Source organism: Ricinus communis, chromosome 1 (assembly GCF_019578655.1).
Source record: "Ricinus communis isolate WT05 ecotype wild-type chromosome 1, ASM1957865v1, whole genome shotgun sequence".
Lineage (NCBI taxonomy): Eukaryota > Viridiplantae > Streptophyta > Magnoliopsida > Malpighiales > Euphorbiaceae > Ricinus > Ricinus communis.
In genome coordinates this window covers 8594666-8620395 of record NC_063256.1, presented here as the reverse complement: position 1 = coordinate 8620395, position 25730 = coordinate 8594666, and the positions used below count along the sequence as shown (strand labels likewise).

At 33.6% G+C, this 25730-nt stretch overlaps 3 protein-coding genes across 5 annotated transcripts; 2 read left to right on the top strand and 1 right to left on the bottom strand.

Moving 5' to 3' along the window:
• Positions 1-657: 657 nt before the first annotated feature.
• LOC8267321 (nodal modulator 1) lies at positions 658-11478 on the bottom strand. Its single transcript, XM_002515215.4, has 26 exons — positions 11159-11478; positions 10893-10958; positions 10722-10808; positions 9791-9912; positions 9162-9331; positions 8916-8977; positions 8687-8770; positions 8314-8473; positions 8064-8179; positions 7398-7526; positions 6552-6623; positions 6304-6399; positions 6122-6199; positions 5853-5981; positions 5431-5607; positions 5125-5328; positions 4930-5043; positions 4575-4825; positions 4030-4075; positions 3695-3943; positions 3375-3605; positions 2742-2833; positions 2013-2238; positions 1495-1851; positions 1199-1272; positions 658-1099 (listed from the first exon to the last, which is right to left on the bottom strand). The coding sequence occupies exons 1-26, from the start codon at positions 11255-11257 to the stop codon at positions 994-996; spliced, it is 3597 nt and encodes a 1198-aa protein (XP_002515261.2). The 5' UTR covers positions 11258-11478; the 3' UTR covers positions 658-993.
• A 3337-nt stretch (positions 11479-14815) lies between these two features.
• LOC8267322 lies at positions 14816-19480 on the top strand. Its single transcript, XM_002515216.4, has 8 exons — positions 14816-15192; positions 15284-15351; positions 15638-15704; positions 15803-15957; positions 16089-16159; positions 17328-17396; positions 18334-18434; positions 18869-19480. Exons 1-8 carry the CDS (start codon positions 14929-14931, stop codon positions 19166-19168), a joined length of 1095 nt encoding a protein of 364 aa, XP_002515262.1. The 5' UTR covers positions 14816-14928; the 3' UTR covers positions 19169-19480.
• Positions 19481-20103: 623 nt separating this feature from the next.
• Positions 20104-25106, top strand: LOC8267323 (ribonucleases P/MRP protein subunit POP1). Of its 3 annotated transcripts, none has more exons than XM_048376928.1 (10): positions 20104-20776; positions 20998-21094; positions 21273-21380; positions 21464-21592; positions 22044-22162; positions 22243-22728; positions 23267-23375; positions 23467-24059; positions 24413-24580; positions 24688-25106. In XM_048376928.1, the coding sequence occupies exons 1-10, from the start codon at positions 20331-20333 to the stop codon at positions 24881-24883; spliced, it is 2451 nt and encodes an 816-aa protein (XP_048232885.1). In that variant the 5' UTR covers positions 20104-20330; the 3' UTR covers positions 24884-25106. The 3 variants fall into 3 exon arrangements, with proteins under 3 accessions (XP_048232885.1, XP_002515263.1, XP_025012456.1); XM_002515217.4 differs by having other exon boundaries at positions 20105-20776; positions 21464-21658; XM_025156688.2 differs by lacking the exon at positions 20104-20776 and having other exon boundaries at positions 20998-21114; positions 21464-21658.
• Positions 25107-25730: the final 624 nt, after the last annotated feature.

Sequence of the window (25730 nt, the reverse complement as noted above, 5' to 3'; positions counted from 1 at the left end):
GCTAAATCATAAGAAGATAGACACAATTTATTTCTCTCTCATAGCATTAAAATGTAATTATTCATTATGTAATCTTTTACCATAAGGAGGAGCCAATTCCATTAGTCAAACTTGATCACAAGATTACAGCTAATCACTGCTCTACCTGCAACGCAAGTAATGGAAATCAACGGTGATGGGAATTTTATCTATCGTTATCAGTTAAGTCTGGACAAGAATGCATCAACTATTAATTAACCCTTCAAAGACAATTTTTAATATAGAGATTGTAATTTGCACTTGGAGCAAGTGAATAATCAAACAGCATAAGCAGCAGAAAGATAATAACAAATAACGACATCGTTTTGGTCCATGCATTTGCAACCTTTTTTATTCACATATAATGGGATAAACAAGTATTAATAACATGGGGCACAGAACAATTTGGCAGGAATGATACATCCAGATGCTCAGACAAAATTGGTTGGATAGAAAAGCTTAAGGCATAACAAATTTGAGAAAGTTAGATCTGCCAATACACTATGATCTAAAGGCCCTAGCGTATCTGATCACGTTATTCTACAAAGAAAGGAAAAGAACAGAGGGAACAAAAAAAAAAAAAAAAAAAAGGCACCCAATGATCTAGAAAACATAGGGGCAGTGGAATAAAAAGAAAAATAAGAGGCGGAAGAATGCGACGTTATTTCTACCAACTGGATTTACTTGTACAAATTAGAAGAGTTGGGAGTGGCGAAGACAGATTAATTGGTCGCCACATATTTCTTCAGTTTTCAAGAAGTTATGAATTCAACTCCTCGTCTCCTAACTAAATAAAAATCAAAATTTAGAACAAGAAACAGCGACAGCTTGGATAAAAGAAGCTCGAGTCAGTATAAAAAGTTGCCAATGCTCTCATGTAAGTTAACTATGTCGAAGGCCAAAACTTGAAAATGGAACGCCAAGTCATATATAAGTGCCAAGAGCAAGAGTGTTCCGCAGAAGTGAAAGAGATCTTCAGTATGTCTTTTTTCTCACAACTGGCTTTCGAGTTTCCTTTTTGGCCGTTGTCACAAATCCTGGTGTTGGTATCCCTGTAGTGGACTGATACAGATCCTTTAATCTGCAAGTGAGACATGAAGGAAGGAGGGAATTTGTAATCAAAGATCCACCAACTCAAATATATATATAAGTGCCCACAGCAAATGCATATTTAAGTTACCTAGGCATGCTAATGAAAAGGGCTATTACTGAAACCCCAACAACAAGAGGGAGCACAGGTGCCACAGTCAACTCCTGTAAAGATGGAAGAGAATAAGAAAGAATCAGTGGCTGCGCACAGAGAGAATAACCCACGCGTTCATGATTACAGTGTACTGCTTCAGTTGACTCGTGTGCAAAAGTATAGTTGGGGATAAACATTAACTTCGTATCTCTCAGATTCTGATCTATTGTACAGGAAAAACAGAGGGAAAAAACAATAACCAAAGAAGCAAACTTCACATGGCACAAACGAACCTGTTTTTGGTGGTCCTCCTCAAAATTGTATCTAAGTGGGCCCACATGTATTTGGGCAGTCTTCTCCAGGTCAACCTCAATAATATCAGACTCAAATTTGAGGGTGCTTGATTGGAGACTTGATCTAAGCTGCAGGAGGTGTTTACCCTTGGGCAGGTTCTTCACCTGGAAGAAGTTGGAAAGTGGCAAAGGGAAGACGGATTCAATTTTAGATGTATCACTAGCTGACTTGATCTCTACCAACAGATGTGAATGAAATTCCTCTGTCCTTTTCCCTTCAACATTGCAACTTAAAATGGTCATCTCTAGCTGTTCAAAGACAACAAAATCCAATGCCTTGATGTCCCCGTGTCCAACCTACATAGTCGACCAATATTTATATTAGAGTTAGCATTTTAGCAGAAAAAGTTGAATTAATATATAGGTGTTCGAATATCAGTCCTGTCGCATAAAATTTAAATAAAATTACACAAAGCCAGACAGTTCTTTCTTTGATTATTTCAAATGCAGATAACTACCTTAACAGTATAAGATTCTGGAGATGCGCGTTCAAATGCAGAACCCAAGCCATGCTTTTCAACTACTTTAATCACATACGTTGTGTCAGGAACAAGTCCTCTCAGTCTATAATTTCCAGATGAATCAGTTACTGTCTCCTCATAGTAGCCTTTCGACTCTGACCGAGCTTCAACTGAGACACCTTCTTTTGGTTGACCAGACAAAAGAGTGATCATACCTGTAGCACTGTAATGAGGATAGACCATTTACTTTCTTGGAAAAGTAAGATATCCACATAAGCTATTTTAATTTCACTAGTTTATCAGTCAACTGAAGAATGCATAGTAGCATGACGTCAAATAAAGATAAATGCAGAGCAGAAGAGATTAAGATTTTACACTTGATGCAATAATCTATCTTCCATTTAAAGGGAAAAGTAGCGGAGCAAGAAAATATTACAGAACATATCCACAAGCAAAAACATGACTGTTAAGATTTAATCTTTAGCAACATTAGAAAATAGTGGCCGGTGCAGTGAGAAAATCACATTCTTTTACATGTTCTTCCTCTAGTAAAATACTGAGCATGCTAAAAAATCCAACTTTTCAGATTTTGTTAAGGATTTTCCTTGAAATAAGATTAATGGTCTGCTTGTTTTATTTGGTGCTAGAAATAAGAAAAACTTGAAAAAACACAAGTTTTTGCGGTTTCTCCATGTAATGGACACAAATCAAGATTATGTACAAGACCTGTAAGCAACACGAGTGGCCTCGAAAGTGACTTCCCTAGTATCTCCTGAACCAAGCTCTATTGCCTGTGCTGGAGGTGAGAAAGCATATTCCTATAAAGTAAAATAAATCATTTGATGAGATAACCATAATAACCACAGATTCAGCATAGAACTTGAATAGTGCTTGGATACTCTTTAAACAGGTTCCTAGCAAAAGCTACTAACTTCATATGGTCATAGTTTAGAGAACTGATCTAAAATACGTTCTCATTGACTTCCACCAATATTGAGAGTTCAAAAATTTGTGACAGTGATTATGTACCGAAAACAACTGAGAGCTGCTCGACTGTCTCAGAATAATTGCAATTTGTTTTAAGATTGCAGAAGCAGCTGCAAAGGCTTTTACTTCATAAGCTTAAAAATGAAAAATAGACAAGAAATTCCACCAATATTAAGAGTTAAAAAATCAGTGATGTGTTTATCTACTTTTCAATAACTGAGAGCTGTTATGAGAATACTTGCAATTTGTTTAAAAAATTCAGAAGCAGTTGCAAAGGCCTTTACTTCACAAGCTTAAAAATGAAAAATAGAAAAGAAAAGTAACAACTGGATGTGACTCTTAAGAGAATGCCCATTCATTCTGGCAGTGTACCTTTAGCAAAGGACGGAGATAGAAAGTGCCAGGAAATAAGTTATCAAAGAGGAATGTTCCACCAGCTCCAGATACGGAGTTGTTCCTATATCCATCATCACCACTCAATGATAATAGCACAGAAGGAATAGGTTCATTGGCATCATCCTTTGAATATATATGTATAGAAATTTGGCCAAGCTTCTGGCATGAAAAGGAATGAGGTCCCATGCGTTTAAGATGATAGCCAGGCTGCATATAGAACATATTTGAATGTAACTTACTGTATCATATAAATCAAAAGTAAGCAATTGAAGCAACTCAATGATACACATCCAAACCTTTGAAGCCTCAACACTATAAGATATATCATCATATAGAGGTCCGCCAACAAAAGAACCATCCATCCCTGTCACTGTCTCGAGTGCCAAGTCATCTTTCTTGAGTAGTGTAACATGGCTATCTTCCGCAGCAGAAATCTTAATATAAACACCAGAAAGTGGAGGGGAAACTGATCCTTCTATATACAAGCCAGGACGACCAGAAAACACAGGAATTGAAGCTTGACAACCATCATTTGCAACCAAGACCTAACAACACATAACAAGTTCTTAAGTTATTAATCTCAACAAACAATCCAGAAAAACATTAAAATGTGAAATACTCCATTTCTTACATTATGCTCTTTGGGGTAAAACAAGATCCTCTTCTCCCCATTAACCCTAAAAGATGTCAAAGCTCAAGTTAATAGATTAAAAAAACAGCAACTTCCAGGCACAATATTGAGTTTAAAAATAGGATTTGCTAGATTTTTACATAAAGCCATCAGAACTATGGACTTCCATAACAACTCAAAAGAATTTCAAATGAAAATCAAGCAGCTGGAAGTCTGCCTCTTGCAAGTACCATCAACATAGTGCATTGTTCTCTGCCAAACTTTCATTATCCAACTGATATGTCAAGCTTAGGAAAGCATACTCAGTTGCAACATATAGTTAAACAATCTAATCTTCAATTCCGACAAAGGAAATCTAATTGACCAGTAATAAAGACTAGAACATAATTTGATTGGTTTACTATGGCTAAACTAAATATCAGCTAAAGAGTTCATATTGAAATACCAAATAGCAGTTCCAATTTTCCACACTCAAGCAGAATTCTGCTATTCTTACATGAAGAAACATAGGTAAAAACAAAAACAACCATCGGAAATATGCATACCTAGAGTCTCGAGGTACAAAGGTGAGTTTCTCTCCAAGATTAGCCCATATAGAGTACTCATATATACCAGTGCTTGTATGATCACTTGCACCAGATGCAAGGTTAGCACTCGCACCATCAATCACGCTGCTGTCACCATTTAGAATATCCACAACGAAATTATTAGGTGGCTCATATAAACCATCAGCTGAGCTCAACTCAACCTTGATTTGTCCTTTAAGAAGATACTTTTCTCCTCTTAGATAGACAGGCTACAACATGAAATGGAAAATGATATTAATAAACAGGAAGCCAACTTTTTGCATTTTAATTTAGAAAATAAATTCAAGATGTAATTTGCTGCATAATATATTACCGATGGATTTGATGTGTCAATCTTCATTGGCGAGCTAGCGAACAAAATACATGAGTTAATAAAGTGGAGCTCATGTACTCCAGGAGATTCCACACATATATGCTGGGATCCTTTCTGGAATTCATATAATAGTAGAGTTAATTTAGTACGATGTCCTTACGAACTTCAATGCAAGAGTTTTAAGGACAAGACTACCTTAATTTTCAAATTAATAATTGAATGATCTAGCTGAGTCAAGTAAGCATCTATATCATGGGTTGAAACAACATTAACCCAGTAACCTTTTTGAACGAATAAATTTCCTTTAACATCCTCAGCACCAACAACCACATCAATGAAGCTCTGCTCCCAGCACCAATTATCTTTGTCGGGTGTGGCTCCATGGGAACTATGTTTGACCTAAAAAATGTAAAGTCACCAAAACTCAGAAGTGTTTGACAGCAAATATATCAGGAAGCCACTAAAATAATGAACTTCATTAACAACATCCGAGCAGAGCACCTCAATCCTGTATTTCCCTGGTAAGACATTTGCAAAAAGAAATTCATCACTCTCATCTGTCAAAGTTATGGACTTCCTTTCTTCATTACGTTTTCCACCTAATCTCATTAGAGTAACAGAAACAGAGGGACCACATTTCTCCTTGCAAGTTACTGAGCCAAGCACATTGACAAGGGCCTTTATCACAAGAGAAAAAAAAAAAATCAATGAGAAATAATTTCACCAAGAACATGACACAATTAATACAAAGATACAATGTCCTCAAGCACCCTTGCAAATTTTCTCGAGGAAATAAATACTGAAGCAGAATTTAAAGTAGGAAATATGTCTATCAAATTAAAGAAATATACTATTTGTCTCAATATGTATAGCAGTATTACAAAATATTTCAAACTCATAAGTACAATAACACGTCAGATTACCTGAGAAAATTCTACATTCATCAATGGGCTTTTAACCACAAGATCAACATAAGGTGGTAAAAAGAGAAGTCCAGGAGCACTCTCAGGAGTAGCAGCGAAAGCAGATAAACGATATTCACCAGGTGCGACCTAACAATGATAAAGAAGAAGAGAGATGAGACCTCAGAAAAGAAAGCTATATAACATACTGATATGTAAGAGAGAGGGTATGCATGTGTGTACTATCAGCAACTTAAAGTGTCATCTCGTCATGCTCTGAACCTGCATACCTCAAAGCAGAACTTTCCATCTCCATCTGTCTGTCTAGCTTGAGGTTTAACATTTTCTGGCCCATGAGTCAAAGTTACCTAGAATTCATGTGCGCCAGATAATTACATCAAATCTATATGAGAGTTTATAGCAATTGAAGAAATAAAACTACCACTGTGCATATTTCAAATAAAAAGTTTACCTTTGCTTTGTAACCAGAATTAACCATCCTAACCACGCCACAGACATCGTAGGAGATTGCCTTAATATCTGCCACTGAAGCCATGTTTGGCAAAACCTGAACAAATGATTTAAAAAGTAACATAACCAACAATTTATAGGACAATGAAGATGCATAAAAGAACATTTCCCTATCTAATAATTGCAAAATGAGTAACCTGATAAAAATTTCAACTCATAAAAATGTAAAATCTGCATTTTATTCTTTACCATATATTCCTTCAAGCTGTTGAACCTGTAATGCTCCTTCCTGGCCTCTATTGTATAATGATTTGATGTAACCTTTAAGAAAAAAAAGGCTACACGTTAGCAGCTAATATTAAAAAAAATGAAGTGCCTACAATAGGTTGGCCCAGAATGCTCAACTCTCAAAAGCCAGCTCTAAAGATGTAATTCAATGGTGATAACAGGAGCAGTATCATACTCAGAAGTACCAGATTCCTAAAAGAGCTGGAAGGAGGGAAATTAAGAATGCATAAGATTTACTCTCCAAGAGAATCTGATGAAACATTTCAATATTTCTCTATGAAACAGCTGAATGTGCAATTGGCAGAACAGTCGAGCACAGTTGAGTCAAAATCACTAGTTTAAGCTAGTTGACTATGAACAAAATGTAAAATAATTTCATGCTTCAACACTGCAGCACAGCAGGTGGAAGTTGGTGCATATGGGTAAAAATTGGAGGAATTTTATCAAATTCAGCACAGTTACATTCCATCAACAGCACCCTAATAAAGTTCTAAGCATGAAGTAGCCACGATCCATTTAATTCACCCCCTAACCAAGAAACCACCAACTGAAAAGCCAATGCCAGCCAATTTCTCCACGAATTACCAGCATCTCATGAAAGGCTGGTGTCAACAAATTTTCCGGCTGATGCCTTATTATTGGCTATGATTAAACAAGACGTTCATGTTATAACAGGATATCCTGTTCATGGGGAGCATATGGGTAATGAGCAAATCCAGTAAACATTTTAAATAGAGTTTAAGAGAATCAAAATGATCAAGAATTACCACATGCAACTACAAGTACAATTAAAATAAATGACAATACCTGGTCAAGCTTGTAATAACCTTCTTTATCAGTCATAGACCGTTCATGACCATCAACAATAATTTTAACACCCTCTACTCCCATGTCATTCCCATCAGCCACTCGCCCTCCAACAGAAAATCCAGTGACCTATGTAAAACAACAAGAGCAAAAAAAATTTATAAAAAAAAAAAAACTTATTAATCATGGTTATGAGTTATGAAAGTGATGGCAAATTGGCAATGCTAAAAGTCCTGAAAATACCTTCAGTGGACAAATATAAAGATAGATCTGTAGTAAAAATTAACAATTCTTGACATACCTACTCAGAACAAGAGTCTGAAAAACCAGACATGTTAAATCTTATGGAAACTAGTGACCAAGCTAAAATTCATGGTCAAGGAGCTGATGAAATGATCCATGTACCAGCATACAAATAACAGGAATGCTGCACCTCCATGAGAACGATAAGTTTTGAGCTTTTACACTAAAGCTGGGAAGATGGATGGTAAGAGAGATGGAGAAGGTGCAAGGGACTGAGAATAAGGGTAATGAAGAAATTAAATCTTTTCCTTCATATGTATATTTGGTAAACAAAAGGAAGAAAATATTTTCTTGTAATGATGGAAATTCTAACATGCTAAGAAAGTGTCCATGTTTTGACCATGTGGAAACTATTTATCTTACCTGAAACTTTTGGGGAACTGTCACATGCTGATGCTCAACAGAAACTGATACAAGAGGAGGTGAGACATCAAATAATGTATTCTCACCCTTGTAATAAGGAACAAGTTCATAACGCCCTGCAAAACATTTTAAATAATAAATGCAAGAAGATTAATCATACTACGACAACTCAACAGATGTGTGCAAATGCACACACCCGCGTTTTATGCATCCGGTAAACAGAATGAATAAACATCAAATAGACAATTACCGCAAGGTAGTGATTTAAATGAGAACATCCCATCGGCATCAGATATAGCATGGCAAAGAGGATTTCTTTGTCCTGTAGCATCACCAGAACCTTGGGGACAATCTAGTTCTACAACATCCTCTGAATATAGAAAAATGTGCACTCCTAATATTGGGTTTCCCTACCAATGAGTAGAGAAAACTTCACATATCAAAGTAAGCTTGGAACATAACTAACATACATTAACGTATTGCTCAATGATGAGGATAAAGTAGATATTTACATGCCCAGAATGAGATTAACTCTATGCGAGTGAAATGATCCTGGCCCATTTAATAGGGAAAATCATTTTACATTTTTGCTACGCAGGGGAAATAGGAACAGTGAGTTTTACCTGAGCAACAACATATCCATGGAGATCATATCCAGGGACAAAGAAAATATCATCAACTATGCCATTTTCAAACCCCAAATGCACCTGCAACAACTACACTATTCAATACCTGTTGCTAACAATGATGAAAAACCATTGTGCTCTATATGTGTTAAGAAAAATAATGCAGAAAGAAAAAAAAAAAGAAAGAAAAAAAGAAAACACACACACACACACACACACATACAACCTCTGTGGAGCCTTTAACTTCAACTTTTAGATCAGGATGTGATGCACGGATTTTGTACTTTCCTGCAGATAGGTTGATATTGTAATTTAATAATTACATACAACTAATAGAAGAAAGCTTATGAAAGCTCCCATTTCATGATTAAGTACAATTCAGAAAAGCTTATGCATTTCCTATGAATCTTGTTTAAAGATTTTTTGTTTTTATACACACTAAATAAATAGTCCACGAGTTCGATGATGTTACCTGGAATAATATTGTTGAACGAGTAACTCCCAGTTGCTGATGTTAAAACAGAAGATATAAAATCATCGCTAGGAGACAACAGTTCAACATTAACATTTGAAGGACCGCCACTTTTAACTAAACAGCTCTCTCCACCAACCGCTCCCATAACTCTACCAGATAAGGTGAACCTAATGTACAAAAATAGGGAAACTAAATAATCCTATCACCAAAGAACTTAGATAGCAAAACCCATTATTAACCTCCTAAACTTTTCAGTTTTATTCTATTGAACCCTTGAATTTCTATTTTATTGCCTTGAGCTCTTGTATTTTTATTTTTGCTTTGAATAAAAACTTTTTACACATACTTCATGATATTTTTGTTTGTACTATTGAGCCTATTATTTTTATTTTTCCTTTGATTATGACTGTTGAGTCCTTAATCAGCAAAAATTAAAATGCTAGGGCTCAATAAAACAAAATAGAAATTAAGAGGCTCGATAAAACAAAATAGAAATTAAGAAGCTCAATAAAATAAAACTGAAATGTTGAGGAGGCTTAATAATGTATTTTGCCAACTTAGATTGCAAATACAACAATGGTTAGATTAGGCAAACATAAGCATTAAGAAAGATCATTAAAACACACCCCGTGAATCGGAAGTTAATATCTTCGTTGTGATTGCAACCAGTATCATCAACAATAACAGGAACACTTTCTGGGTCCCACGACCATCCTTCTGGTCCACTGATTTTAATTACAAATGAACCCTGTAGATTAGAAAGGCAATGAATTAAATAAAGATCAAAAGAACTAAAGAGTAGAGGGAGTCTAAGACCAGAAGATGGTATCATTTTAGGTTTTTATTATTGATTACTGAAAACATGTAGAGGGACCAACCCAAAACATGCAGAAAAATTCTATTACTAGCCCAAAAGCTAAGCATGAACAGTGAACAAAATAAAGTTATTGAGTTAAGCTCCACTTTGATCTTGCCAACAGCATAAGCTGCACAAAAATTTGTGAAAGAAGATAACAGAAGATTTAGAAAGGTATGTGTAAAAACCATCCCAGAATACAATTTCACAAATCCATGATCAGTATCAGGCATCCTTTCGCACCTGGAAAGCAAAATATTTATTTTTTGAGGAGAAAAAAAAAAATCTATCCATTTTGGCTCATTCTTACAAAAGATTCGAAGTTCCATGAACTTGGCAGGTGAATCTCACCACTGGACAGTATTGGGCAAATGACCATAAATAAATGTGAAAAAGTTCTACATCTTACCAATTAAACCATCGAAAAATACATTGTGACTTGGGCAATAAGACTTATATCAGGTAAATACCTTGTAAGCAACCATCTCCAGTTGACAACTCTTTCATTTAATAATACATTCTTCAATAAAACTAAAACATCAGAAATTTTCGAAGACTCACTTCAGTCACTCTATAGAGGGCCAGCCAACAGTCATTCCATATCAGCAGCAATACTATCAGAAATTTGATATATATTGCAGCATTCCTATAACCAGTGAGACACGTGTTGCTTAATGCTAGGGTTTTACAAGACTACCAACCTTGTCATATACTGGAATGAAATAGTATCCATTTGGAGCGCACTGCGTTCTTTCCTTTACCAATCCATCTACAGTGCGAAGCTCAACCTGATTTCGATTAAAGTGATTACAAGTGATATCAAAGAACTAACAGTTTCTTAAATGAGTAAAAATCAGTAAATGGACTCGCACCGTGATATCAGAATAATCCAATTTTGTATCAGTTGACTTCCTCGACTTGATCAGCGACGAACTCGCCTACAAAACGTGTAATTCAAGTTCAGCGCAACCTATTTAAAAATGTAAGACAAATACAGATTTAAGGCAGTGACGCATTGCATGTGTTGATCTGCCAATTTAGATCTACATCACTTTGCTCAATGAAAGATTCTGATTTATTGAAATTTATCGGAGACCAAATGAGCGGCAATGAAAACGAGAAGGTTTAGGGAAGTTACCTCGACGAATCCGCCGCAACCATGGATAGAATCAGCGGAAGCAAATGAAAATGAGTAGAGTAGGATCGAGAAGTATAGCAAAGCGTCTCTGATCTTCATTGCTCGTAGTGATTGGTAGCTTCGCTAGTGTAGTGAGAAGATGGATCTGCTACTTCACATGAGATTTAAATACATGAAATTTAGTAGAATTGTTTTTTAGCTGAGACTGTCGTTGCCAGAGATGAGGGTTTATGGTTTTAGATAGGATTTCTTCGTTTTTATTTTTTCCTCTTGCTTTGAAATTTTATTTTTTTTCCAATGAAATATTCAACAACAAATCACATTCGTTGTTTATGAAAACAGTTTTTGAAAAAGAATATTTCTATAAAAAATATTTAGTTGTACATGTTTGGTTAAAAAAATGACAAAATGATAAAATTTATTTGTAGTTGTAAAATATATTTGATAAATTAATATAAATTTATTTAAATATTTTATTTATTTTTAAAAAATATAGTTTAATAATAATTAATTTTTATATAAATATAATCTTAGATTAATAATTATTTCATTTAGATAATATAACTAAATATAAAAATAAATTTCATATTTTTTATTTATTTATGTAAAATAATACTCTGATGAGATATTTAATAATTTATCATTTAAATTTTTACTTTTATTTATGATTAAATTTAAAAATAATGATATAAAGAGCATAATTAAATATCCATTGAATACATATCATTTTTTAAAAAGGTCAACTCTATGACTATAAAGTTGTAGATTTATGAAATAAAATAAGAAGAATTTTTACAGTATATTTTGTTTTGAAAATTATTTTATAGTCAAAAGATTTTATTATACTTTTTTAGAAAATTTATAAAAGAATATAAAAATATACCTACAAAATATTTAAAGAATATTTCTTAAAAATTTATATTATTATATTTTAATTTTAATTTTATATCTTTTTTATTTTTAGAATTTTATCAAAAAATAATATTAAAATATACCTAAAAAGTAACGAAATAAAGAAATACTAAAAATATACCTATAAAATATTGAAATAATATTATTTTTAATTTGTATTGTAATGAATTCGGTTTTTATTTTAAATTTTTTAAATTTTTTTACAATGTTGTCATAAAAATATTAAAATATATACTTAAAAAATACTGAAAATATTTTTATTTTAGTTTATATATTATAAATTTATCTTTTAAAAACTCATAACAAAAATTATTAAAAGTATATATATATATATATATATATATATATATATATATATATATATATATATATATATATATATACCAATAAAATGTAATTTTAACTTATATTGAAATCGAGCTAAATAAAGTATATTTATCGTTTTTGTAACAATTAATGTGTTTAAATCACATAAAAAAGTGTGTTTCAAAAGAATATATTAAAAATATTATCAAATACAGTTTAAAGTATAAAAAATATTAAAATAAAATTTTAAATATATTTAACCGCAATAATAATATACTAAAAAATACCAATAAAATAGAAAAAAACTATAATGTAGTTTTAAAAAAATATAAATAAAATTTAAACAATATCGTAAAAATAGAATTTTCAGTGCAATTTTCCGTATTTATGTAAATGTCCCATAAAATAATTAATAAGATTGCAATGTTGATCCTTGAAAGCTTGTGTATTTTGTAGGGATTTATGATGAAATAAGCAAAATTATTCTTTTGGAGTGCATGGAGGGGGCTTGCCAATCTGGCAAATTTGGAGCTTCAACTGAATTATTAGGTGATCTTTTCTAGAGGCGTGTTGAGTATTTCTATCGCACTGGCTAAATAATTTTCTCATAATTAGTAATAAAACATTTTTATTGATATGAAGACTATTTGGAAGGGAGTAAACTTTTTTCTTGGTTTATAAAATAATTAGTCAAGACAGTATTTGCAACAAACCCTCCTCTTAAGTAGTATTGCTTTTGTGATGGAAAAATTCATAGTTTTCCGGTAATTGAAATTCGTGATTCGAAGATGATCATTACAATTTTTTATTATTTTTTAAATGGATAACTTCGTAATTTACTTTGGATGCAAACATTTCAAGACCGGTATTGATAGATTAAGAAATAATTGAATATACTATAGTATTGATAAATTTTTATAATCCTTAAACTATGTTTTAAAGAATAAGAATTTAAGAAAGTGAATTTAAATACTGAATGAAATGTTTTTACGATCAATTTTTTTTAATTTTATATTTTATTTTTACTTTAGTTCTATCACCATATAATGAAATAACACTTCATAATACAATGGTGGTAAAAAATTACAATTAATGGGATACATTTTACGAATTTATTTTAGAGAGTTGTTTATGTGTATTTTTTTATAATTTTAAATAAAAAAAATAATTATCTAAATATATTTTTGTCTCTCTTGTAAGATGTATTAACTCTGAATATTTTAACACTAATGAATTCTTATTAAAATAAATATTAAAAACAGATTCTTTATTTTTAATATAACTTAATTTTTTTTATAAACTATTTTTAAAAAGTTATTGCTTAAAAATATCAATTTACTTAATTTCTAAAATATAAAATTAAAATTAAAATAAAATAAAGATTAAAACTAAAAACACTTTCACATAAAAAATGGTTTCCCTTACGCAATGACATACGTGGCAATGTACAATCCGTCCGCGCAAGGAATCGTACAACTCCTTTTCTTTTTTTGGTTTTTCCCTGGGCTGGGGTAATTGTTTCGTACAATAGTCACATTTCGAAGGCGGCGGGCCTGGCGGCTCGTACAAAGAGATTTCAGTTGTATACCTGTCGCATGATACGACCACAAGGAGCTCATGTTGGGGGCTCTAGCTGTCAATTTCAAACAGGTTTAAATTTAGATTAGTATAGTTTAAATTCTGAAATTAATAAATTGATAAAAAAAAATTTAAAATTAATATAAATGGTTTTTTTCATATTAAACACTCATAAAGTTTATTCTCTAACAAAATAGAGAATAATTATGTTACAGATGATAGAATAATGCTGTTATATTATCTTATTAATTTTTATGATTATATGGTAACTATATTTGTAGTTTTATATGTTAATTTTAACTTTCTTACACATGCAATTTTAAAATATAATTTATAAAAATCTGGAAAAACTTGTATAATCTTAAATGAAATACATAAATTAAAATTTATAATTTATCTAATAGGTTCATCTTATTTAAAATAAATTAGTTAAACAGTTATAACTGACACTATCAATTTATGATTTGTCTATTCTAAGCACTAGAGGCCAGCAGCTTGTCTCTGCCCAAACTTACAAAATGGATTTAATTTTAATACTTGAAAGTTGATCGAAGCATATAAATAAATAAATAAATAAAATGTAAACCATCAGCTTTATTTTATAAATTTAAATTTAAATATATTATATTTTACGAATTTTATATTATATGTTTTGTTTGGCCCAAAATTTATATTTTTACAATTACATCTATTTTATTTTTCATATTAATGGAATTAATAAGAGAGTGTCAATTTACAAAGAAGGCACCACCATGCTTCTTTAGAGTAGTACAAAACGTGATAAAGATTAGTACAATGGCAAACTATTTACCAAATGTTCTTTTTCTTATTTATTTATTTAAATAACTAAAAGTCAATCACGAATTTATTCCACAAGCTGAGTTAAGGTTTGGCCAAAGTAATGCAGGCCAAAACACACGCACCAAACCAACACCACCGCCTTTGTTCGCCAAGGAAACTTCTCATCTTTTACAATGGTTCGAGTTACACTGCAGTTGGTGCTACTGGTCCTAGGCTCCCTTCTGATCGGGTGGGCCAGCTCACACCAGGAGTCGGGTGAGTGGAGCTGCGACTCGGACTCTGGGATCCAACTACAAGCTGAGTTCAGACCCGGACTCATCACCCTCGACGGTAACGCCGATGATTGGAAGGACATTGACGGCTTTGAGTTCTCTCTCCTTCCTGCTCTTGACCCGGATGACGATAAAGAGTATAAAGGTGGAAAAATGACCGTTAAGGTTAGGTTTCGATTCAAAAATCTTTAATATTTGAATTATAAGTGTTCTTCTGGGTACAGTTTTAAGAATTATTTTACTTATTTTCCGATAGGCCTTGCACGATGGTAAGGATGTGTTTTTCTTGTTGCAAGTTGATGGGGACTATGCTTACACAAAAGGGTAAGTGTTTTTTTTTCCTTGAAAAGAATATTCAAAATAGAAAATCAACATGCATGTTAAGTAGTAAGTATATAGATGAATTGAGTAGCTATCTGATTCTATCTTTAAAGAAAGTATGATGATTTGACATCGTCCATAAAGGCATATTAAGATTTGGTTTTAAGGGGACTAATTTGTGCGTTTCCTTTATCATATAAGGTTTTGCTGTCTATTTGTTATGTGGAAGATGCTTTCTGCTTTGACTTACTGTTTTGCAAGGATTTAATTGGATTGATCTTTATTGCAGCACTAATAATAAATGCCCATCTGTGGCCCTCATGTTTCAAATTGGTGATCATGCCACCTATCACAATGTAAGTGGCTTTACTGATTGCAGTGTGGCTGTTGTTGTTGCAATGGTAGGATTGTATTTATTGGTTTTTAATTAATCTGAGGAAATTTGTGTTGTTAGATGGGCGGTTGTGGGGAAGGGCCTGATGCTTGCACAAGCAAAACTTGCAAAGGCCATGAAGTCGACATTATGCATTTTTCAATTGGAAACGCTATTCCAGGACGGCTCTATGGTGGGAATCCAATAGACAACAGAGATGGAAATGGTGGTGACAGGTAATACAAGTTTCAAGGACTTGACGATCAAAATAATGAAGTACAATGGAATGGGATGTTTATGATGGTGGATGCTTGCGTAATTCGCTTAGCTTCTTTTTTATGTTTCTTTATCATGCTTTTGTGGACAGGTTTGGCCATTTGGTTGATCTTTATGCATGGAATCCACACTGTAGATACATTGATGGAATTGGTCCTTCAGGTAATTTCTAGCTTTAAATTATTCTATTATAGCTTTTCTTTTAATGCAAATGAAACATGTTTGTGGGATAATGACGGAACTACATTTAAGGAATAAAAATAAAAAGTGGGACAAGGGACTAAACAAAGCAACAGAGGACACTATGAAGGTGGCATAGAATCTGCTAGAAGTCAAATATTTCCTTTTTCTGATATTGTCTATTTCATGCTTTTAAGATACTGGAAATTAGTCCAAGCACTTCTACAAAGATCTTAATTTAATCATTTCATCCTTAATGTTAAATATTCTTTTAGGATTTCTGGATGCTTAATCCATTTTGAAAGTTTTACCGTCATTTTTTTAAAGTTTTTATCTTCTCATTGGTCCTTTAGGATAGTCCTTATTCAAGCTCTCTAATGCAAATCAACTCAACTCGAGCTCTTTAATACTCCTTTTAATCTTCTTGCTGCCTTTGCCCTTGCTTTTCAGCCATTGCGAGCCTTAAACTGTTAATCTTTGTGCTTTGGATTGCTTAATAACAAATATCTCTGCCTGTCCTCTAGTTAAACTTCCACTTTAATTGTAATTGTATTAAATTAGCTATCATACTATTCCTGTATATGTTTCTATTTGTTTTTTCAGCCAACTCTCTGGTGGTAGTAATGCTATAACCAAGTTGAATCGAGTCAACAATAGTGCACGACTCTAACTTGACTTGAATACTTGAAGCTTCAAATTGGACTTCAACTCAATCCAGAACCGTCGTACTATAGATACTTGACTTGATCATCATAAACAAAAAAAATTCAAGTCAAATTTGTAATTGATTTCACATTAAAGCCCAAATAAACCTGAGTGACCTAAAATTGGCGTTTTATTGTTACACTTACATGTTTATGGTAAAAAGGAAAATTTGACAAGCCATTAATACATATGTTAAGTAATATAAAACATATCTATATTAAATTTTAAATAAATTTGGGTAGTTAGCTTCTTTGTTAAGTAATATAAAAACATATCTATTTTAGAATATAAAAAAATTTGAGCTGACTCCACTTTAGCCTCGTTGAATGCCGTATCTTTTGCGAGTCAAGATCCAAATAGCTCACTAGTCGTTTGGTTCATTGATACTCCTAAATGCAGGCAAGTAACTATTAAATTATTAAAGAATACTCATTTCACTTGTTAGGAAATGATTCTAGTGCGCAAAATAACTGGAAAGGGGCATGGTGGCACACTACCTTCAATGTCCTCTCAGGTGACTCTCTGGCTCTCTCTATCTGTATATCCATGTATATACGCATACATCTCATCTATCAAAAATGGAAATTACTGATATTCACATGCGATTAACTGTAGCTTGATCATAAAAGAAATCATAAGCAAATTTTGGTGTTATACAATTGAGAGGAATATGTGCATGAGAGTGTTAATCAACCAAATGATCCACACCTGACATGAGCATATACTCTGCAGACACTCACTTGTATTCTATATAAAATTGACTGTTTTACAATATCCAATAACATGCTTCTGTTGTGTATGCTTAGTGATACTTATGTTGCCATGTGTCAGAAGTGCAGTGGTTAATGAAGGTTTTCAATTAGATTACTAAGACTTAAAGTTAGACCATGCCTTAGATCATAGTTACATGCATACTTACTATTCTAATCACATTATAAACCAAATATACTAGAATTTTTTTTGACAACTTAAATGTTGAGCTGAACTCCACTTGGCAATTCCAAAAAAGGGAGTGAGACTTATTTCCCTTTGTTTTCTGAATTGCCATTAACTAGTGTTATGTGCGTTTATTTCTTGCTTTTCATAAAGATGAAGTTCAACACATATTGGTATGAATTATTATTGTTAATGATAATTGTGTTATACAGGGCGGTTCTCATCATGGGTACCTGGCCCAAATTTCATAGGGTTTATGATAGGGTGCTAAAAAGCAGAAGAACATTTAGATTTAATTTCTCTTTATTAACTTTGACGATAACAACATTGACTTTGGGACATAGAAGTTTCACCTTGGTCTCTGTATCACCATTCTTCTTCAGTCTGTTTTTATATTCTCAAATGGATGACTTTTTTGCATACTTTCATTCACATTCCTTTATCATTATTTCTGTTTTCGTTTAAATTGATAACTTTCTTGTCTATGATAAAATCTTTTTAATCATCTCTGGCAGGTTTTGTGGAGGAAGACAGTCCTTATGCTTCAGATGGTCAAAAGGGCACATATTATTTTGAATTCTCCAGGCCTTTAAGAACCATGGATCGTCTCCAACAGGTTGTAACCTATCTGCTATACTAGGATTTCTGGTTACTGTGGTAAAATAAGGAGAGATTTTGAGGTTTAATTCATGCATTCGGAGTTGATTTTTAACCCATATTTGGAATTGCTTGCCTCATCTATTGCTCATTTGGTTGCTTGTTGAGGAGAGTATATCGTGACTTTGAACTGTAACTAGGGGGTCTGCTAGGAAGAACAAGGTCATGCTGTTAGTTCATAGTTATTATTGGTCGATATTGTATCAGTAGCAGCTAAGAGAATCTCTGCAATTTACTTTCTAGTTACTTTTTGCAGTCATCATTGAGCTTTCTTGCTCCATTTTATATTATAAGTCATTTCCTGTACTAATACTTCAATTAAAGCATATATTGTTAACATTACCTTGCAGCAGCAGCAGAGCTTCAATGAGTTCTTTTCTCTAACTTTTGCAGGACGCACAGTTTACGATTGGCGGATCTAGCAAGATGTCTGTTGCATTCTGGTATCCAGTTGATAAAAATCCATGGCATGGATCTGGTCACTATTCTGTCAACTGCGATTGGGTACCTCTAGAATTCTCTGCTGGCAGTTCAACACTGAGCACATCTGCACCAGGCGGCTCAGGAGATGTTGCCAGTGCCTTTTCCCTTCTATTTTCAGTAGTTGCGATGTGCATCTCAGTTTTTGTGGTATATAGAATTGCCAGACCAAAAAGTAACCAGTTTACACCAATGGCAATGGACAATCTCTAGGATATGATATCAGTACGAGTGTGAAGATTGTACTATGGAGGGAGGGTTGTACTACTTAGTTTTGTACTTTGATCACTACCACAGCATTAGATTTTTTTATTAGAATTTTGGTTGTTAGTTTATTCTCACTTTTGTAATGAGTTTTTATAAACTTTTGTCATTCTTGGCTGATCCTGCCTAAAGCGCATTTGCAGCAAAAATGCCTCTGTTTACAAAGAATCGGTGAAAGAAAATTGTACAAGACAGTGAATATATTCAGGATTGGCATTGCTTTGAGCCATCCTGTTTGTGAAAGTGTGAATTTCTGTTAAATCCTTTTCTCTAGAAAATATAGTTTACTTGTTCTTTTTTTTTTTTTTTTAAAGTTGGAATTAAAAAGGTAACTAAAGGTATATCAATACCCCAAAATGAATTAAATTACCGGGATAGAATTGGTAAACTCTTTTTCTCTTATGTGCTATAAATTCAAAATCCATCAAATGAGAATGGAGGCTGTTTATATATATATATACTTTTGGGAACAAAGATACTGTTTGGGATGTGAATTTTACTGTTGGCTCTTAAAATTGTCTAATATAATACTATCGGATTAAGTCTCTTGAAATGTTTTCATTGCACCAGCTGAATGCGCAATCTCATTTAATATAGTTTTTCCCTGAACTACAATTTTATTTAAGAAAATACTAAAACTTTTGCCTGTATAATCACATTAAAATAGATAAAAATTAGAATAAATAAAAATAATATGGATCATCTAAATGGGTAAAAATTAAGACAAATAACGGTAGGATGTGTATCATGACTATTTAATTTAACTTAATTGGAGTAGTAAATAATATTATTTAGATTTTACTATTTTTACCAAAAAAAATATAAAAAAGCAAGAATTCGCATGGGCTATAAAAGAATTGTCTGAACTTTGGAGCGTCGAAGCCCAAGATCTTGACACATTGGTGGCGGTGAAAGTGACTGACTCGATTCAGTTGGAGCAAATCACTGTTAATATATACGGTGCGCTTCTACAGATAGAAGCAGCGAGGCCCAGCAGTACGATTTTAAAAGTAGACAGCCGTCGGCTGCATCCCGCTGCCGCGCTCTTATAAGGGCGAAACCTAAGGTATCGCAGAAGTATCATCATTAGCCTGAAGGTAACACTTTTCCCATGACTGGCGACGGAAGCAAAAGAAGTCAAGTATCAGCAAATCCGCCACGAAAAATAAATGTGCAGAAATTCGCAGAATCCCGGGCTTCCGAGCTCGAGACTCTTTATTCAATTGTATCAAGCAGATTAAACAACGATTTCCGTTCTCGAAGAAGCAAGAGGAGAAGAACTAGCGCGTATGATAATAAAGTTGCTAAGAAGAGATATAGAAAAAAGAGGAAATTAGGAGTAGGAGTTGCTGATAGAAGCAATGCTGCTGCGGTTTCTGATGAAACGGTTCCTCCGCGTCATATTCGAAGGGGAGTTGAACTTAGAAAGAATCCTGAAAGTGGTTTTACTACTTCAGGTGATGGAACGAAGAGACTGAGGACGCATGTTTGGCATGCTAAGCGATTTACTATGACAAAGCTTTGGGGTTTCCATCTTCCTCTAGGTTTACAGGGCAGGTAACGTTGCCGTTTTTCTGCTGCTTTAAACTTATCAATTGATTCCTAAACTCTTCTTCTTCTTCTTATTATTATTATTATTATTATTATTATTATTATTATTATTATTATATATATGTGTGTGTGCGTGCAATAACTCAGTTCAATTGAAGTTTACACGTTTATTGCAAACGATGTCTACAATTATACGTCCATTGACAAGAGCGAGTTGTATTGAGCAGGGGAAGGGGGTCTAGGGCTCTACTGAAATGGTACAAGCACGGAGCTGTTCTTCATGATGCAAGCTATTATTCTGCTGTTCAGTTGGAGGCTCCAGAGGCAGGCGTTATCTTTTCTTTGTATAATTTAGTTTTGTATCTTCACTCCTTATTTTTCCTATAAATGAAGCTAATGATCCATATATGATATATATGTTCCACGGTTTAGCTATTTACGCTTTTAGGATTTATGATCTAATTAGATTTATTTTTGTATAATTCTTATATGTGAATTCCAGGATTCATTAATGTCAGTATTAAAGATGGTGCTGGAGCCTTCTCCATCAGCTCAATCTGAGGAAATTATCAATGCCGTTCTTTCTGGTTCTATCTATGGGTCAGCCATGGTAGGCTATGCCACTGCAATTGTTTCCTGGGAGAATGATAATTTAAGGATGTGGATATGCAACTTCTTTGTTTGTTCCTGCAGCTTCATCATATTGGAGCTCCCATTTCTCAGCTGATAGCCCCTGTGACCTATATGTGGCGACCTTTTGGCGGTGGTGGATGTAACGAGCCACAAAGTTCTGAATCTCGTTCTTCTCATCGCCAGCTTTGGGTGTGGATTCATGCTTCAGCTTTTAGCGAGGGATATAATTCTCTAAAATTTGCTTGTCAGAAACTGGTATATGCTTTTGTTGTGCATGATAATCATACTTACCAAATTTTATTGTGGCTAAATTGGTTTACATTTACTGACTTGACCTCCCTAAGCAACTAAGGGTTTCCAGGAAGTCCTGTTCCTCTTAAACCTCAGATTGTTTCTAATACTATTTGACCATATGCACATCATTCTCCCTTTGTATTCACGCGTTTCCTTCTTTTTCATTTTATTAAAATTATCATTTGTTTTAAGTTGGTTAACCATGTTACCCTAGAATATAATTTACTGTTCTATGCATTTATTTTGCTAAGAATTAAAGAATATTATTTTCTGCAGAAGTAAATTCTTTTATTTGTTTGTGCTCTCTTGATATGTGATTGTCTTAGTTATTTGTCTTATCTTTCAGATGAATGAGAGTGGCATCTTGATCAATTGTTTTTCACTTGAAGGTCAACTTGCCAAATTAGAGGTGATGGGATCAAAGGCATTTCAACTTCTTCAAAAGATATTACATCCAGATTCTTGGTGAGCCAATTAAGATGTAACTAAATCTTAAGGGACCAATGTTAGAAGTTAACAATGGCTAATGGTGCTTGCTCGTGCAGTAACTCAAAGAATTCTTGGCAGCCTATGCAATGTGCTCTTGAAGAGGCAAACTGTGACAACGTTTCTTCTCGTGCAGTTTTGTCTTTTACTGTCAAGGATCCTCGAGTACCTGAGAAAAGGGTTACTGATGTTCCCGTCGCAGCTCCTACTGTTGAAAATTATGCATCAGAATATGAACATGGAAAGGATGTTACTATATCTAGAGGTTCGGAAGAGATTAAGGAGTTATATTCACCATCATGTTCAAAAGCTGAAGAGGATAGCAGTTTCTTTGACAAGAGGACTCTGTGGGATGCCAGCAGCAGAGTAACCCCTCCAGTGGAAGAGAATGCTCTTTCTTTAGAAAAACATGATCTGCGGATGGATTATATTTTCCTTGATGCTTCACAATCAGGAATACTAAATTCTTCAACTGAGACTCAGGGTTCAAGACATTGTCCTATTATGCTTCTCAAAAACAATAATCAAATAGGTTCATTCATGGGGTAATCCTTTTTACTAGGCTTAATATCTTCTTCATGTAATTTGGTTTAAATTAAATACTGCAATTCTCGCTTTAGCATCTTGACTGCACATGCACATTTGCCTTTTCTATAACTGTTTTTACGCAATTGAAGAATTTACTCTAGTACTTCATCTGTATATAAATATATTGCATTGAAAATTTATTCACTTGAAGAATGGGAGCCAAAGTCCATCCTACCCTCTCTCCCACTTCTTCCCGTTTGAACCACAGTACATGGACAATGTATGTAAAATTAATATCTAAAATAGCTTATTTATTTATTTATTTATTTGGACATGAGAAGGTAAGTTCTGAAGAGCAAAGGTTTTCCGCAGGCTTTAGCTGTCAAATACTTGTAACGCTTCCATTCTGCATTGCATGACTTCTGAATGGATTTAGATTGAATTGGTTCATTCTTTTAATGGCACTGATTTGTCAGATATGTACGATGATGACTTCTTGGCAAAAGATAGCTATGTGTCCCCTTTAGTATCTGATTATTGTTCCTCATCTTCCAGATGGTCAATGATAATCCCTTTATCCTGGGTGAGGGTTTTCTGGGTTTCTTTCATCTCCAAGGGAGCTCATGCAATAGGTCAAAGAGAGAAGCGATGGATTGCATGTGAAGTATGTTTATTTAACAAGTGTGCATTTTTATTTTGGAGGGTAAGGGTCAAGGATGTTTCAAAACCATGCATGCCAATTTTTTTTTTTGCAGGTCGGTTTGCCAGTCTTCCCTTCAGAATTTCCTGACAGTAGAGCATACTTGTCTTCTATGGAAACTGCACTTACTGCGCTAGACCAAAAAGCAGAACAACTGCCTCCTGCTATAAGACCCTTGAAAGTGCCCATTCCACCACCATGGAATAGTATCCGCACTGCTGTTAACGAGGAGTGCAGGGCATTGCAAGGTGCTGCAGTTTGTAATGCAAAGGACATGATTGAATGCAAACTGTTGTCAAACTCCATGTGCGGGGATAGGGGCATAACATCATCACTCAGCGTTGATGGCAACGCATTTGATGGAATTGTAGCAAGGACATCAGGCGTATTGGCTGATTTCTTGAATGAAATTAGTGGTGATCAATTACTTTTATTTCCTCAAGTTCCAAAGGGGAAGATGAGGATTATGGAGTTAATGATGGAGGAAAGCAAGCATGACAGCCTTCAAAATGGGATTAACCAAATCACTTATGATTGTAAATTATGTTTTGTTAGGGTTCTGCTCCATGCATGTAAGGAAGGTGTTTTTGAGGAGGGAGCAGTTATATGTGCACCTTGTCTTGGTGATTTATCATTGTGGACTTCCAGGTATTTTATCTAAATCTCGTTTTTTCTTATTGATGGTTTACTTGTTACTTTGAAAATCTGAGTTCTGCTTGATCATCTACTTATTATCTCTGGATTATAATTGTGTTACGGATCTATAATTTACAAGTGTAATCGATCAAATCTCTCTCTGATTTTCAAGATACTTGTGCAAGTATCTTGTATCTTTTGGGAATCTGAGTGGGGCAACTAATGGAGTGTGCATGCTCTAGTAAGGGCTGTTTAAAGACCGTTTAACTTAAGAGGGAAACAAATATTATTGGGGTTCTTAGGGTCCATGAGTCTTATTGAGTTATGATTCTGATGTTATCTAATAGACTTGGCACATGCTTCAGGTCAGAAAGAAATGAGGCTGGATTTCAAATTCCCCAGTCTTACGGGAGCTCATACTTCAAAGAGCAATCTTCTGGTAGGTGGGAGCTCCAGTTACCAGAAAATGCTATTGCTAGAGAATCTTATCGATGGCCCATTGGTTTTGTGACGACAGGATTTGTTCGAGGAAGGTTGGTTATGATGATATCTTGTTATATGCAAATATTTTCTTTTCTCTTTTCAGAGACCATGTGATGTGATTATTTCTCTCATTGTGAAATCAAATGACGTACTGCAGCAAGAAGCCAGTGGCGGAGGCCCTTTGTGAAGCTGTTTTGTTAGCTCGTTTAAGGGAGAAGCAGTGGAATGAGATCTCTGTGCAGCAAAGGAGGAAGGAAATATATGTCCTCGTCAGGAACTTGAGATCTTCAACATATAGACTTGGTGTGGCATCCATAGTCCTGGAACAACAGGAAGATTTGGAGTTCTTGTGAGATGCTTCCACTAATGTGTTTAACGACGTGTATGATGGCAAATACGCAGAGTCGGGGATGAAGTTTAGCAAATTTTGATAAAAATACGCAAAAATGGAATTTACATGTTCTAAGGTTAGATCATGTTTGAGTTGCTGCTACTTTTTGCATTGCCAAAAAATAGAGCAGGGCTTGTTAAGGTTAAGATCATGTATTATGTATGAAGGTTCAAGAGTTCGTTTTACTTTTTATTTTTATTTTTTGTTAATTATTGCAGAGCTGCTAAAACAAGAATTGGACATTTTAGTAATAAAAAGAACAATCGTCATGGATTAATGCCAAACCGGCCGGATCCCTGTGGATTCAATCGGTAAACAGAACATATCTAATGCACTCGATTCGTAAGTCAATTCCTTTTCTTTTCTGTTAAAAAGTTATTTTACGAGAATCATTTTAATGAATTTATTTCAATTTTTTGAATATAAAATATTATAAATTCTTATATATTTTATTTTTATTATTAAAAATAAAACAAATAAAAAACTAAAATTAATAAGTTGTATAGAAATAAATTTGAAAATAGTATATTTATATTTTTAAACTTTTTCTAAATATTTTCTATTATATATAAATATTATTCTTTAAAATAAGGATACCATTGAAAATGCCGTAATAAGATAATGGATCATTTGTGTCAGATAATATATCAATTTGACTAAAATGATTTAATTAATATTTTTAAATTGTAATATTTTTATATATAAATTAAATACGATAGGTGATATTTATATTTGAAATATTTAATATTTTATTGAATTTAAATTTGAAATTAGATAATTTTTTATTAAATAATAGATCTTAGCTATTA